General features: G+C 54.7%; 2 protein-coding genes across 7 annotated transcripts in view; one reads left to right on the forward strand and one right to left on the reverse strand.

Annotated features, from left to right (window-relative positions):
* Positions 1 to 3,347, forward strand: part of NFATC3 (nuclear factor of activated T cells 3) — a 93,691-nt gene extending 90,344 nt beyond the window's left edge. The window contains exon 10 of one of the 2 annotated variants that reach the window (XM_061387663.1): positions 471 to 3,347. In XM_061387663.1, the coding sequence (XP_061243647.1) occupies positions 471 to 592 (122 nt within the window). In that variant the 3' untranslated portion in view covers positions 593 to 3,347. The remainder of the gene's footprint in view (positions 1 to 470) is intronic. The other variant, XM_061387664.1, reaches the window with a different exon arrangement.
* Positions 68 to 10,015, reverse strand: ESRP2 (epithelial splicing regulatory protein 2). 5 transcript variants are annotated; one of them, XM_061387667.1, is made up of 16 exons: positions 9,659 to 10,012; positions 9,442 to 9,570; positions 7,844 to 7,957; positions 7,602 to 7,716; positions 7,165 to 7,263; positions 6,888 to 6,942; positions 6,706 to 6,816; positions 6,498 to 6,630; positions 6,377 to 6,419; positions 5,911 to 6,212; positions 5,581 to 5,793; positions 5,288 to 5,486; positions 4,946 to 5,132; positions 4,464 to 4,629; positions 4,283 to 4,388; positions 68 to 283 (listed from the first exon to the last, which is right to left on the reverse strand). In XM_061387667.1, exons 1-15 carry the CDS (start codon positions 9,854 to 9,856, stop codon positions 4,299 to 4,301), a joined length of 2,154 nt encoding a protein of 717 aa, XP_061243651.1. In that variant the 5' UTR covers positions 9,857 to 10,012; the 3' UTR covers positions 68 to 283; positions 4,283 to 4,298. The 5 variants fall into 5 exon arrangements, with proteins under 5 accessions (XP_061243651.1, XP_061243649.1, XP_061243652.1 ...); XM_061387665.1 differs by having other exon boundaries at positions 68 to 743; XM_061387668.1 differs by having other exon boundaries at positions 68 to 4,388; positions 6,706 to 6,813; positions 9,659 to 10,013.
* Positions 10,016 to 14,333: the final 4,318 nt, after the last annotated feature.

Genomic DNA, 14,333 nt, shown 5'->3' on the forward strand with positions numbered 1-14,333 from the left:
ATACAAATGCCTCTACATAATAAAGGGTGTTTGTATTAGCATAGGGTAACAAAGTAATCCCCAAATCTCAACTCTCATCAAAGTATTTATTTTCATTCACTTTATATCCAAGGTGCACTGCAGGAATCAGGAAAGGAAAACTCTCCTAAAGGGATGCAGATTAAGGAAAAGTTAGGCTAAGTGAACAAGAATCCTGTCTTCTGCTGTGCAGCCTGAGCCTTCACAGTGAGGGTAGGAACGTTTCCCTTTTCTCTGAGCCATTTCCCTTTCCAATAAAACTGACCTGAAAGATAGAGAAAGGGGGGCCTGGAAAAACTTTTGGAATGATGTTTCCATCCAGTTCAAGAGTAGGCTTCATTAGAAAGCCACAGAAAGGGAAAAAAACATCTTTGAAATAGAGCTCGGCTTCGAGCATCATATGGTCAGTCACACAGAGGTCACTAATTACTCTTCCCTTTCTTGTTTTTCAGTGAACGAGGTAATTGGGAGAGACATGTCTCAGATTTCCGTTTCCCAAGGGACAGGGGCGAGCAGGCAGGCTCCCCTCCCGGGTCCCAGTTCCCTGGATTTAGGAAGATCCGACGGGCTCTGACAGTGCTCACTGCAGCCTTGTGTCCATCATCATGTACTTCTCAGCATGTTTCTCTCCTTGGACCTTGGGTTTCCAACTCTGCAACCTTCAGGATGGAGCCAGGAGTTGGGATCACCGAATGTGGGGAAAGCAGCATTCCTCCAACTCAGGCCTTGGGAAGATTTTGTAAGAGAACAGGAGTAGTACAGGCTGTTTGATCTTTGGAGAAATGAGCTTTGCCTTTTATATTTAAATAGGATACTTTTATATGATGGGTGCTTTGAGTGTGAATGCAGCAGGCTCTCCATTTCAGAGGTGCTGCTTCTGCAGGTGACCTGGTTGCTTAGCTAGGATTGGTGATTTGTACTGCTTTAGGTCATTTAAAGGACTCTTTAGCTTTGATGATATTTTTAAAGTAGAAACTTTTGATAAAACTTTCCAGAGGTAAAAGAAAAAAAAAAACTACCCCAAGCCCACACCTATGCCTCAGAAACTCAGCATGTGTCCTGGAAGCCTTTCATAGATTCATAGGAAGTAAAGCCAAATGTAGCTCATACTTCTTTATAAAAGTAAACTCTTAGGTAAAATGAGAAGAGACCATTCCAATCACTGAAGTGTTGGAATACAAAATGACATTCCAGAGCATAGCATTTTTGTAACTTTTTAGGTAATCTTCCTGCTGTCTCTCCATACCGTCTCCATGTTGAAATTGCTTGTTTCCCCTCAGGGCCTTGGGTAAATTAACTACAGGTAAGGGAGCTTTGAAAGATGGGGTTTTTTTTAGCTTGATATCTTTAATTCCTGCCATCCTACTAACAGGTAGGCTGTGGGGTATTTTTCCTTTTTATGTCCTCTGGTCCCAGACCTTTTCCAAGTGGAAGCATCAGCATTTGGCTGCCAGTCTCTTGTTGGTTTGTTTAGGCAACTTTGCTGCTTCTAGCTCATCTCTATAGAGGCCAGGCTGTGTCAGAAGCCAAGCACAAATGAGCTATGCTTCGGGACCGGGGCAGAGGACCTGCAGGATTCCAGATGGGAAGCTCTTAAGATCTGCACTGGCATGGGAGGCTTTTCCCTCATTGTTTACAGCCTGAAATGATCCTGGCCTATCCTGCCCCATCCACATGGCATAAAAAACAACCTTTCCCTAGAAGGCTTTGAGGCAAATCCAAAAATGAGATACCATTGTAAACCTGACCCTCCACACCAAAGATGCCCTGGTGCTGCTGCTGGTAAGGCTGGTGCCCAAAGAGGGGCCAGCAAGAAACTCCAGCCTGCTGTCTACCAAAGGAGGTGCCCAACTTGGGTTCTCTTCAAACCCTGCCCTTACCTATCCCCTTAGTGGGATTAGTTTCCTGTTCCAAGGCTTGGGCCTATTTCAAGGCCCCTAAAGCTTGCAGTATGTTTTCAAATGAAATGTTGTACTTCTATTCAGGAAGCAAATTTTCTGAGTGCCTACATAGGAGAGACAGTGTGATGGGCTGGTCACAGGCTCCATTGCTGTTACCCCAGGGGATTGTAGGTCCCAGATGCCAGGACTCTCTACTGAGGCCAAGTGAGGCCTGGGTGGAGGGAGCCAGCTCAATGTCCACCATCTCTAGTCAGCCAGATAGGAACTGTTGACCTACAATGAGGTATGGTCTTTTTTTTTTCCTTTAAGCCACAATGTTTTCAATTTCTCCCTAAAATTAGTTAGAAAAAATGTCTATCTTTCAGCAAATCACTCTAGTCCTTCTTGGAGCCCAGTGTTTTCACATTTTCTTTGAAAGTGAGTTTTGTGTCACGGAGTGTAGATAGATTTGCTTTGGGGCCTGTGGTTGGAAGCCCAGAGCTTCCCCTGGAGGGTTTTAGGGGGCTGACCCTCTTGAGATGGCCAGACTTTCCTCCGCCTTCACACCCCTGGGGTAGCCACCTCACATGGGGTCCTTACAAGAGCTTCCCTTGCAAGACCCTTTGGGGGTTGCTCTGTCGCCCTCAAGAATAAAAGCCTCTATGATCCAGAGTTGCTATGCACCAAAATTTGATGCCTTTTAAATACCTTGATGCCTGTAGCACTAGAAATGCTTTCCTATTTAAAATAAAAGTTAAATTTTAAAATAGAGCTTTGTATACTACATAAGCAGTTTTGTATCAGCTTTGTAAAAGCTTTGGTGTAAGAGACAGTATTTTTTGGCTTTGTAGACAGAGACCTTACTTTTTGTGCAACATAGTGGTGTTACAGCACACATCCACTGGACTATGCAATTGAACTCTAGTTACAGCACTGAGCAACTGGCACGTGCTAGCACCCGCCCCTGCCCGCTCCAGCCCTGCTAGACCGTGGGTTGAGGAATGGGATGAGCAGCCTTCTGCTTACTGGAGATGCACTAAGAAACTTGGCTGAAAACAGCATTTAAAGGAACAGATGTCTTCGAGTTCGAGTGTGGTGCTGCTGCCCAGGGTGCATCCCACACCTGCCCAGGGCTAGCCCCTATCAACAGAGCTTTGCTGAGTCCGGCTGTAAAGCCCTGTTGTTGATACCCAGAACAGATGGTCATCTGTATGGCTCAGGTGGGTTCAAGTTGAAACCTTGTATTTTATAAAATGGATGATGTTCAATTAAGGAACTGGTTCTTAGTTATGTTTACAGCACTTGAGATTGTGTTTTCTTGTACATTTTGTATTTTAAAACCTTTTATAGGAGTACAGTGCTCCTTACACAAATACAAAGGGAAGAAGCCAGCAATTCAGGCTCCTCAGTTACAGTGCTGAAATAATAAACGGTGACAGGTCAACAGTCTCCTCGAAATCTGCCTGAGTGTTCCTCTGCATGGGGCTGGTGTGGAGCCCCTCACTGTGTGCCAAAGGGAAGGGCACTTGGGCTTTTAAAAAGTCCATTTGGTTAGGAACCTTTATTTTACAGAAGAGAGGGTAGAATTCCAAATTCCTTCTGAAGCTTCAGTTGGGCACCCTGCAGTGGGTGCAGAGGACATTCCAAGGTGTCTGTTGAGTTCAGGAAAACTGACCTGCCCAAAGTGTGCATGAAAAGTAGGCAGAAGTCCCTTTATAAGTCAAGCCTGAGTTTTTCTGTGGGGGCCTTCTGCCCCCTAGTGTCCTCTGGGGATACTGCAGTACAGTCCATCAAAACGGTTTGTGATTTTTGCCATCTGCTATTCCTTGTGCCAAGCTCCAGGGGGGCCATCATCCTTAGGTGGGACCACCCCTGGCACAATGTGGTCACTGAGGTCCAAGTATCCTGGGGAGTGGGACCAGCACTCTTTGCTGCCCTGCACCCCGTCAGAAGGGACGGGAAGGTAGGACACTGGTATCTTTACTCAGAAAGAAGCTCCCTGGAGTCATACACTGAAAGCACCAGGGCTTACATTTTTTTTTTAAAGAAACCAAGCCTGCTGTGGACATCAGCCCCCCGGAACCTGTAGGCACAGGCCATAGCCAGAACAGAACAAAGGCTCTCTGGGTGCTACTTAAGGAGCCCAGATCCGACCACTGGGAGCAGGGTAGTGCCATTCCACCCCCAGCCCTGCATGCAGGGTCCAGCCTTCATCTCTGAGGTGGACAGGCAGAGCAATAAGTTGGGGGATGGAGCTGGGGCTTGATCTCCGCTGGGGGCCTTCTGAGAATTTTGAAAAGCCAGAAAGAAGCCACCAGGTTGAGGGCGCTGGTTCTCTGGAGACAGGAGAGTCCCATTAGCTTAGGACATCAGTCAGCTCTTACCTCCTGGCTCCCTCACCTACAAACACACCCATTCTTTGGGGGCCTGTAGCACAGTACGAGCTGGGTCACCAACAGGCATCAGGCTGGTGTAGTCATCAGGGGCTAGCTGTAGGAGGGACAGAGGTTTAGGCAGGGAGCCCCAGACTCAGTCAGCTTCCCCAGCACTCCAGCCACACCTCACCTGGTAGGCCTGGAAGACGCTGAGCAGATCCTTCATACCAGCTGTGTATGGGACACCCTGCATACGGACCAGGGCTCCTGGCTGGGACAACACGGAGGTGGGAGCAGAGGCCAGGGCTGCAGGGGGTGTGGTGAGGTAGCCCACAGTGGTGGGGGAAACGGGGGGGCTGGGGGGAAAAGGCAGGGATTTAGTAGTGTAGTCCCAGTTATGGCCTAGACTGAGCCCTACCCGCCTCCTCCCTTGCCTCTGTCTTGTGCTTGGTTCATTTCCTCCTCCCTGAAACCCCTGCCTCCACAGAGTCCTCCCTATTCCAGTATGTAGGTGGCATCAATCAGCCCCTAGTTGTCACTCCCTCACTGTCTCAGAATAAGGGAGCTCCAAGAGACCTTGAGTTACGTGGCCCAGGAAGGGGATCATGGATCTGAGCCTCCTGCAAACCAAGACAAGAGGGCAAGACTGAAGTTCTTTTAGCAGCAGGGTACCTGGGGTAGTACGCTGTGTAGTTCATGTAGAGTTGAGTGGCTGGCCCTGGGTAGTAGGCGACTGGGGTAGGAGCAGCAGGCACCCTGGCAGCTGGGAGCAGTGCTGAAGAGGGATACAGAGCTGCTGTCTCAGTGGGAATGAGGGTCGGGGTGGCCTGGAAGGTGGCGTAGGCGGGTGGTGAGAGGCCTAGAGGCAGAAGCAGAGAGTGTATCTGCAGGGAGCCCAGCACTGCCCTGGGTTGGGCAGCCAGAGAAGAGTCCCCCCACGTAGAAAGTAAGGGTGGTAACAGCCTGGCTCCCACATGCCACTTCTTTGAAGGCCCCAGCCCCTGGGACACTCACAGGGCAGCTTGCAGGGTGGAGGGGACATGCCACTGCGGCCCAAGGTGCCCCCCATCAGGACACGGCTCATCTCCTCTGTGGAGCAGGGGACCACCTCCACATAGCGTTCCTTCATTGCTTTCTTATGGCAGCGCTGAGCAGCAGCTAGGGCCCGCTCTGCTGATGTCATCTGGATGAAGGCATCACCTGACGGCCGGCCCTGTGCACACCACCTTGTGAGCTGCCTGTCATGTGCAAGGATCCCTTACTCCTAACCATGCTGCCCCCCTGGCCCCCCTGGGCAGCAGCTTTACCTGCTGGTTGAGCACCATGTGCACACCATGAGGCCGAATGTCAACTGCTGCCTCCCCCAGAAAGCTAAGGATATCTTCAATGGTGGCTGTGTAGGGCAGGCCTCGCAGGCGTACACAGTCTCTCCCGGTCCCAGCTGCCAGTGGGAAGGGGATGGGCAGCAGTGGAGCAGTCAGGGTGGGAAGGAGTGGGCTGGAGGCGTAGCGGTTCAGGACCTAGAAGGAAAGGAAGCAGCAGGCTGATTATGCCAAGGAGGGCAAGGCCAAGGCAGGGAGAGAAGGGGCACCCTGGAGAGGTACATGGGTGTGGGGCATGGGGCCTGGGGGGCTCACCTGCTGCACCTCAGCTGCAGTGCTCCGGAAGAGTTCAATGTATCGCTTACCCAGCATGCCTTTATGCCTGCGTAACGCAGCCTGTGCCAGCTCCTCACAGGCGAAGAGGGCAAAGGCATCACCCGTGGGCCGGCCATCAGGGTGGCGCACAAAGAGCAGCCCATCAGCGCCCCCTGTCACTGGGCACTCTGGCCCCAGGAAGCCTAGCACGTCTGCTGGCCCAGCCGAAAAGGGCAGTCCCCGCAGCCGCAGGATCACTTGGTCTTCCCGTGACAGGAAACGCGCCACCTCTAGTGATGTGCCTTGGGCGGGGGGGGGGCGTGGGAGTCACCTACTGACTTCATCTGTGCCCTTCCAAATACCCACCCACACCGGCACCCAGGGAAGCAGGAAGGCAAGAGGCATGAGGAAACAGGACATATGTCAAGAGCCAGGGGGCACTAGGCACTTTCGGGAGCACACTCACCCCCTGCGATCTTCACAAACTCCTCTCCTGTTGCTTTATACACCTGTGGGGACAGCCCATGGGTCTCATGCCTGCCCAGCCTCAGCTCTGTCCTGCTCTGCTCCCAACCCTAGAGCCCCACCTCGATATAGCGGACGCCCATGTGATGCTTGTGTCTCTGCAGCGCTAGGTCCCGCTGTTCGCTGTCCACAAAACGGATGAGGGCCTCACCATTTCTGCGGCCCTGGGCGTTGAGGCACAGTGCTACACCACCCCTGCAGAGCCAGCACTGCGTTAGTCCCTCCTGGGTGGGCCTGCCCTCCTGTGCCCATCTACCCTGCTGTACCTACCTGGCAATATTGAGGCCTTTGAAGAATCGAGCCACGTCCTGGTCTGATGACTGCCAAGGCAGCCCACGAGCCCGAACCACAGTCTCGCTGTCCACCACGTCAGCCTTGCTGCTGTGGGGGCAAGGCACAATCAGAGCTGTCCAGCTGCTGTCACCCCCAACCCTGCCCCCTCCCTCACTCACCAAGGCCCTGTCTCATATTTCTGCTTCACCCCTTCAGGCTTCACAAACAGTTGACCTGAGAGGAGATAGCATGTGGGTCAGCAGGGTCTGGTGAGGGAGGGGTGTCTCCCCACCAAGCTCTGCAAAAAGGACAGTTGAGGGGGATGAGGAGGCAACAAAGGGGCTTCACCTGTGGCCTCTCAGAGAAGGTGACGTGGGGAGGGGAACTTGGAGGAAGAAAGAGGCAGGCATTCACCCAGCCGTGAGAACAGGTGAAAGGTGGTGAGGGGAACCTTACCGCTGGGACTTTCAAGCAGGTGGAGGATGATGGCTACCATTGTCTTCACTTCCCACACCCCAAAATCATCCTCTGTGGCATCTGTCTCCAGCCCCAACTCTATGAGCAGAGAATAACAATGAGGAAATCCCAGCACAAGAGGGCAACTGGCATGTCCCACTGAAGCTCACAGCCCCTACATAAACACACACAGAATCCCAGCAAACACATTTGTTTTGGCTTGGCTCATCTGTGCCATTACAGGTCCGCAGCCTAGATAAATGGAGATACATGCCTACATTCCAAATGTGCCCCAGCACAGACACAGACTTGCAGTCAGGGGTTGAGCGGTTCATGTAAACTTGCATGTGTTCATCCAACCTGCCAGCATGCACATACTCAAGACACATTCAGCTTGCAGCCACCCTTCCACCCTCACTCTGCTGGGTCACAGATACCCTGTGCCATGGTGGCCACGGTGAGGTCCCTGGCAGAGCAGGCACTCGGGTGCTGCACGTGGAACTCTCTGCGGAGGTCGTAGAAGGAGAAGAAGGTGTCGGGGAGCACCAGGTTCTGGGGGCACATGGGAATGGGGATGAATGGGGGAACTGAGCTGCCCTGGCCTCCCGCCGCCCCTGGCCCTGTGAGAGTGGGCATCCTGGCAACTGTGCCCCCTGTTGCACCCTCAGTGGTGGCATACCTTCCTGGAGGCTTCAGGGTGCAGGACCTGTCGCAACAGTTGCTGCCCATCAGTGCAGAGCATGTAGGGGCCCCCGCCCAGCAGAGCCACATCCCCGCTCACCAGCTGTGAGAACTGGGAATAGGGAGTGAAGAGAGAGACAGAGGGACTCACAGCCAGGTGCGCAGGGGGAGGGAGGGTGCAGGCTTGCAAAGCTGGTTCAGCCAGATGTTCAGCCCTTCCCTGCCTGGGGAGGAGGCTGCCACGCCTGCTGGGCTTGGCTCTGTGTCCCACCCGCTCCCTCCCCATCCACTGTCACCTTCTCCAGGCCAAATGGGAGCAGTCACAGATCACCCAAGCCCCCATCACACACACTCCAGGAGTCTGGAATGGGGCCAGAGCAAACACCTGGTGGAGTGGGACAAGTAGGTGGGGAGGGGTGGGACAAAGCAGGTTAAACCTGTCCCTGGCCAGGCACCACCCTCAGACAGGTGAGGGAGGCCCAGTCCTGTGGGAGGCCCAGCCTGCTCATGGTCAATGGCAGCCCCGCCCCTAGGTCTGACCAACCCAGGAGCTGAGAAACTCCAAGGACAGAGCTCCGCACCTGAACGCCAGGGGCAGCATGAGCTTTGACCCAGACCTGATCGACCGGCTGGCACTGAGGTGTTTGCTCATAGAGGGGGCGGGAAGCGGCCCAGCCCCTCCCCCATTCTCATCCCCGCCGGCGAACACGTATGAGCACAAACCACAGGCCCAAGAACCTTCCCTAGCCCGAGCTTTCCCATCTGAGGCTAGCAGAGCAAGGCGACCCAGCCCACGCATCCCAAGTGGGGGCTAGTTTGGGAGTCCTGGAACAGACTCAGGTTCCACATCGTTGTGCCTGTTTCCTCATCAGGAACCACCAAAGTTGTCGGAAGATAAAAGAATTTGTGCTAGTAAAGCACTTTCACTCATTCCACCCAAGAGTCAGGCACAGGGTGAGCGCAGTAAAGAAGATAAGAAAAACAGCAAAGGGAACCGCCTTCCACTTCAGCCAGGCCTTTGCACTCAGGAGCCAGGTAGCCCCCAGGCGGGGTCCGGACAGCGCCCATGCCTGGCCAGCCGACCGGGACAGGCCTGGACGAGCAGCTTACACCTGGCGGCGTCTACCTCGGGGGCAGACACCGCCCTACGCCCCCGCTGCAGCGTCTCCCAGGCCGGTGGGTGGGCCGAGGACACAAGCGGCACGGATCGTGACCTGTGGCCAAGTCTGGGCCCCTCGGCCCTTTCAGCTTCCGGCTGCTGTTTTGGACGACCTGGCCAGGCAGGTTCCCAAAGGTGTCTCACCTACCTCCCCCCGCAGGCCTGGGACTCTGGGAGGGGTCTCGTAGCCTCCATCTCCACCCCTTCATTAGGAGTGGATCACTGTGAAGTCTGAAAAGACGCCCCCCTGGAACGGCCGACACATGCGGACACACGCACATTAGGGAGTCGCTGAAAGTTTCAAACAACAGGAACCCGTCCTACCACCCTGGCCACTTGGCTGTGGTGCGCCAGGCCTCCCCTTCTGCCCCCTCTCCCGCCGAGAAATGTCCCTGCAGCCCGGCCGTGCCTCCATTCACCCCAGCCCCGGCGCTCACCTGCTGCAGCACTTTGTCCAGCGGCTCGGCCCGCGCCAGGCTGTCGGAGCTCAGGCCGCTCGCCTCGCGGCACTGAGGGCTCAGCGCGGCCGCCTCGGCGCGAACCAGTGACTTATGCAATGTCCCCACCTGCGAACGGCGGGGAAAACCGATCAGCCACTGCGCTCCTGGGATCCCGAAGCTCTCTGGAGATCTCAGTGCCCCCTTCCTATCCTACCTGGCGGCTCCGCGGCTCCACCACTTGCCAGACTAGGAGGATTAAGTCGGTCTCGTCGGAACCCAGGTCCGGCCCCAGCGCACCGGCCGTGGCCCCGAACAGTACGACCAGGGGTCCAGGCCCGGGACGGGGGTCGGCAGCGGAGTCTGCAGTGGGGTTCGGGCCTGGGGGCGGCGGCTGGGGTGGCGGCGGAGTCATGGCCGCAGAGGAGAGGGGCGCTCGGCCAGACACACGCGGATCGACGAAGCGCACGCACGCACCGACCGACGGCAGACGCGGCCCGGCTGGGGCGGGACACCGTGTGTTGGGGGCGGCACCTGCGGCCCGGCTGGCGCAGTGGGCGCTGCTGAGACCCGCCCGCGGCGCCCCGCGGGGCGGGGCGGCTACCGGCCCCCGCCCTCTCTGGGCGAGTTACCTGTCGGCCCCGCCGGCCACGTGATCGAGGGCCCGGGAACGTTGGGGGAGGGCCGCTAGAATCCAGCCCTGGACGCTCACACTCGCTCTCCCGGCCTGGGCTCGCGCTCAAGACCCAGACTCCACTCCCGCAGCCGACCCTGCCTGACTTCTGGGGCGACCCCCCATCCCCTCCCACTCCCCTCTCCCACCAGGGCTCTACCAAGGAAAGTGCAAAACTGGGGCCTTCTTCAGTCCGTAAGCGGCAGCCTAGAGGTTGTAGGGGGTCACGACGGCCGGTCTGGAGGGGTAAAGTCAAAGGGGAGGTAAGAGTTACCAGGTATCACCCCAAGGCTTATGGGGTGATTGCCAGAGGTGGGAGGAGAGTGGCAGGAAGCACAAGAGAGCACTAGAACCATTAGGGGATTCAGGGCAGAGTTTGTGAACACAGGTGCGAAGGCTGGGCCTTAGCCGGGCTCTTGGAAGTGCCTGCGATGCTAGAGCGCGGTCGGACTTGCGCAGGCCTCGTTTCTCGGGAAGGAAGAAGCGCGTCTCCCACATCCCCCGCCCCAGCTCCCGAGAGCGGGCCTCTAGACGGCGCTGAGCCGGACTGCCCCAGCAAGGAGCCTCGCCCCCACCCGACGTTAGAGCTGCGGTATGCTTTCGCCCTTCCGCCTGGATAACAGGTCTGTTGCTGAGTTGAGAGCGCGCTAGCCGATGAGGGCTAGCGGCGAAAGTGCAATGTGCTCAAGGGGGCCGCAGATCCTCCATCTCTTCTCTTCTTTGGACAGTCTCTCGTGGAGGGCTCCCAGCACCCTTTCGTCCCGTCGGGCTTGGTGAAGCTCCTTTACGGTGAGTTTCCGGGCCGCCCCGGACTTCCCCAAATTCTCCCGTTTATGTGACTGAGAAACTGAAGAAGAATCCGGTGAGAAGGGACTCCAGCCCAGCGAGAGTAGACACACTGGGTTGCGAAGCCCGAGCTGGAATTGGGGCGCGAGCCGCATTTCACGCTTTCAGAGAAGCTGGGCGCTGCGTTCTGACTTTCGGACGAATGAGAGCGAAAAAGCCCGGCGTAGAGGAGGCGCCTCCGAGGCCTTACCCTCTAATACACACTGCACCGCGTCCCCACTAGGCGGATGAAGAGACTGAGGCGCCCGGGACACGGCGGCTGGGAAGCAGACTGGCCTTCCAGCGGCTGCTGGCGACCCGCTTCATCTTTGAGTGCAGGCGAGTGTCCGCGCTTCGCTGCCCCAGGTTAGACCGCCACCCAACTGCCAGCCCGCTGACCCCACCCCTGGACTCACTGAGCCAGTTAGGCCCGGGGGGAGGAGGAAAACTCTTCGGGCACCACCCTCCTCTAGATAAGCCTGGAATGTCAAATATTTGTTCGGTGGGCGGGACGAAACAGGGAGGTAAAGCCCTCCCTCACCCGACTAGGAGAGCTCGTGCGCCAGGCTGAGTCCGGTCTTCCTCCCGGCCACACCCTTGCAGCTAATTGTCAACTCTTCGCTTGAGGTGGCCAAAGAACTGGAGTTTCAGCTTTAGCATCATTCCTTCCAAAGAACACCCTGGACTGATCTCCTTTAGAATGGACTGGTTGGATCTCTTTGCAGTCCAAGGGACTCTCAAGAGTCTTCTCCAACACCACAGTTCAAAAGCATCAATTCTTCGGCGCTCAGCTTTCTTCACAGTCCAACTCTCACATCCATACGTGACTACTGGAAAAACCATAGCCTTGACTAGACGGACCTTTTGGCAAAGTAATGTCTCTGCTTTTGAATATGCTATCTAGGTTGGTCATAACTTTCCTTCCAAGGAGTAAGCGTCTTTTAATTTCATGGCTGCAATCACCATCTACAGTGATTTGGGAGCCCCCAAAAATAAAGTCTGACACTGTTTCCACTGTTTCCCCATCTATTTGCCATGAAGTGATGGGACCGGATGCCATGATCTTCGTTTTCTGAATGTTGATCTTTAAGCCAACTTTTTCACTCTCCACTTTCACTTTCATCAAGAGGCTTTTGAGTTCCTCTTCACTTTCTGCCATAAGGGTGGTGTCATCTGCATATCTGAGGTTATTGATATTTCTCCCGGCAATTTTGATTCCAGCTTGTGCTTCTTCCAGCCCAGCGTTTCTCATGATGTACTCTGCATAGAAGTTAAATAAGCAGGGTGACAATATACAGCCTTGACGTACTCCTTTTCCTATTTGGACCCAGTCTGTTGTTCCATGTCTAGTTCTAACTGTTGCTTCCTGACCTGCATACAGGTTTCTCAAGAGGCAGGTCAGGTGGTCTGGTATTCCCATCGCGCTAGGTCCTTTTTTATTCATCATTCAGCGCAGGTAGGTCTCAACGTCAGGTTCCTGGGGAAGCCTCCCGCTCGAGGTAACCCCTTGGTACCTCTAGCCATCCTGAGCGCATTTCCATTGGAGACGCATTCATAAGTGTACAGATCCTTGAGGAGTAGTAAACCCAAGCATGGGACGGCTCCCCCAGATACCCGCGCACCTGTCCACCCCTTATCCCCCAAATGATAATTCCTGATGTTAGGACTCTTGAAAAACTAAAATTTGTTAAAACTACATTGGTTCCCCTGCTTTGCTGAGCTCCCTTACTCATTTTCAGATGGTCCTCCCAGATCACCCCATTAATACTAAACAACCCACATTCCTGTCCCCCAACTGGCTCTCATGTCTTCTGCCACCACTAAAACAACTCCTAACACGATTTATTGTCTCCCTACCCCACCATCCATCCCCTATCCATCCCCCACTGCAACCCAGCCCCATGAGAATATCCTTGAGGAAAGGCTTATCCAAAATCTATCACTGGATCTGCTGGGCACATAGTAGTAACTCAAGAATGAATGAATGGTTGACTAAGCGCTCTTCCCATATTCCATTAAAAGTAACCTTCCCTGTGACCACAGGACCTTTGTACTAGAGTCTCATCTGTGCCCTTTCCTCTCCTTCCAACCCGCCCTTGCCCTAGCTAACCCCTGCTCTCCCTCCAGATTTTCCCCTCAAGGCACCTCCCTCTGTAGCAAGGGTACCCACTGTGGTTTGAGATTTCTGTATTTCACTGATAAATGTCCCCCATCCTCACTCTGCTCTTAGCTAGTGTTCACAAGTCACGAATGAATGAATCAGAGATAAGATACGCGAGAGACATCAGCGAGGCTCCAACGGCACAGCCAGATTCCTTTTCCAAACAGTACTTTGGGTATTCAGGAAAAGCAACGTGGTCCGGTGAGCCTGCCCGCAAGCTAGCGGAATCCCGTCCTCACTGCAGCGCTTGGAAGCCTGCCACTAAGGCAGTGGGCGCTCCAGCTGCAGGTACGTGAAGGTCTGAGCAGATACAGAGTGGGGTTCATCACCTGAGGAGTGTGGCTTTTCTCGTGGAACTCCAAGACGAGTAAATCGTCTTTAAATGGTGTAAAATCACTCTCCTCACTCCCAGGAAATATTCCGGTGTCGGAGGATTTGAGGCTGAGCGCTTGCCTGGGGTCCATCGTGGCGATCCAGAGTCGCCAGCCCAGGCCCATCCCCACCCTCAACGGCCAGCGGCCCCCAGCTGGGCCAGCTGCGACCCTTTCTTACCTATTCTAGCAAGCCTCCAGAATAGCTAGCGCACTGGGTTCCCTGGAGTTTCCATTTCCATGCATTTGCTCCGCGAATATCCGCTGAGTACCCACCAGAGGGCGTACTGATTCCATCGACGGAACCTGGTGTTGCGGAGTAGGGAGGAGCTGCCGGCATTGGAGACTTCACCCTAGAATAAACAGTCTAGGTGAAAGGAGAAGCCCTTAACATCGCCTCCCAGGTCACTTACCTCCCCTGAGAATTCTTAGTTCCCAGACCAGGGATCGAACCTGTGCCCCCCTGCAGTGGAAGCACAGAATCTTAACTACCGGACTGCCAGGGAAGTCTCAATGTGATCTGATTTAATGTTTACTGCCACAGGAATAAGGGCATAAACTGGGACATAAGTAAGGAGGCTGCTAGGGAGATGCGGGTAATCTGGCTTTGGGAGAGTAGAGCTGGGAAAATTTGGTGACCTGACCACGTAGTTGTGCGTCTGAAAGTCAAGGAGGTATCTAGAGGTCTGCAGCCCAGGCTGCTAAGTCGCTTCAGTCGTGTCCGACTCTGTGCGACCCCATAGATGGAAGCTCACCAGGCTCCCCCTTCCCTGGGATTCTCCAGGCAAGAACACTGGAATGGGTTGCCATTTCCTTCTCCAATGCATGAAAGTGAAAAGTGAAAGTGAAGTCGCTCAGTCGT

The sequence above is a fragment of the Bos javanicus genome, chromosome 18, assembly GCF_032452875.1.
Source record: "Bos javanicus breed banteng chromosome 18, ARS-OSU_banteng_1.0, whole genome shotgun sequence".
Taxonomy (NCBI): Eukaryota; Metazoa; Chordata; class Mammalia; order Artiodactyla; family Bovidae; genus Bos; species Bos javanicus.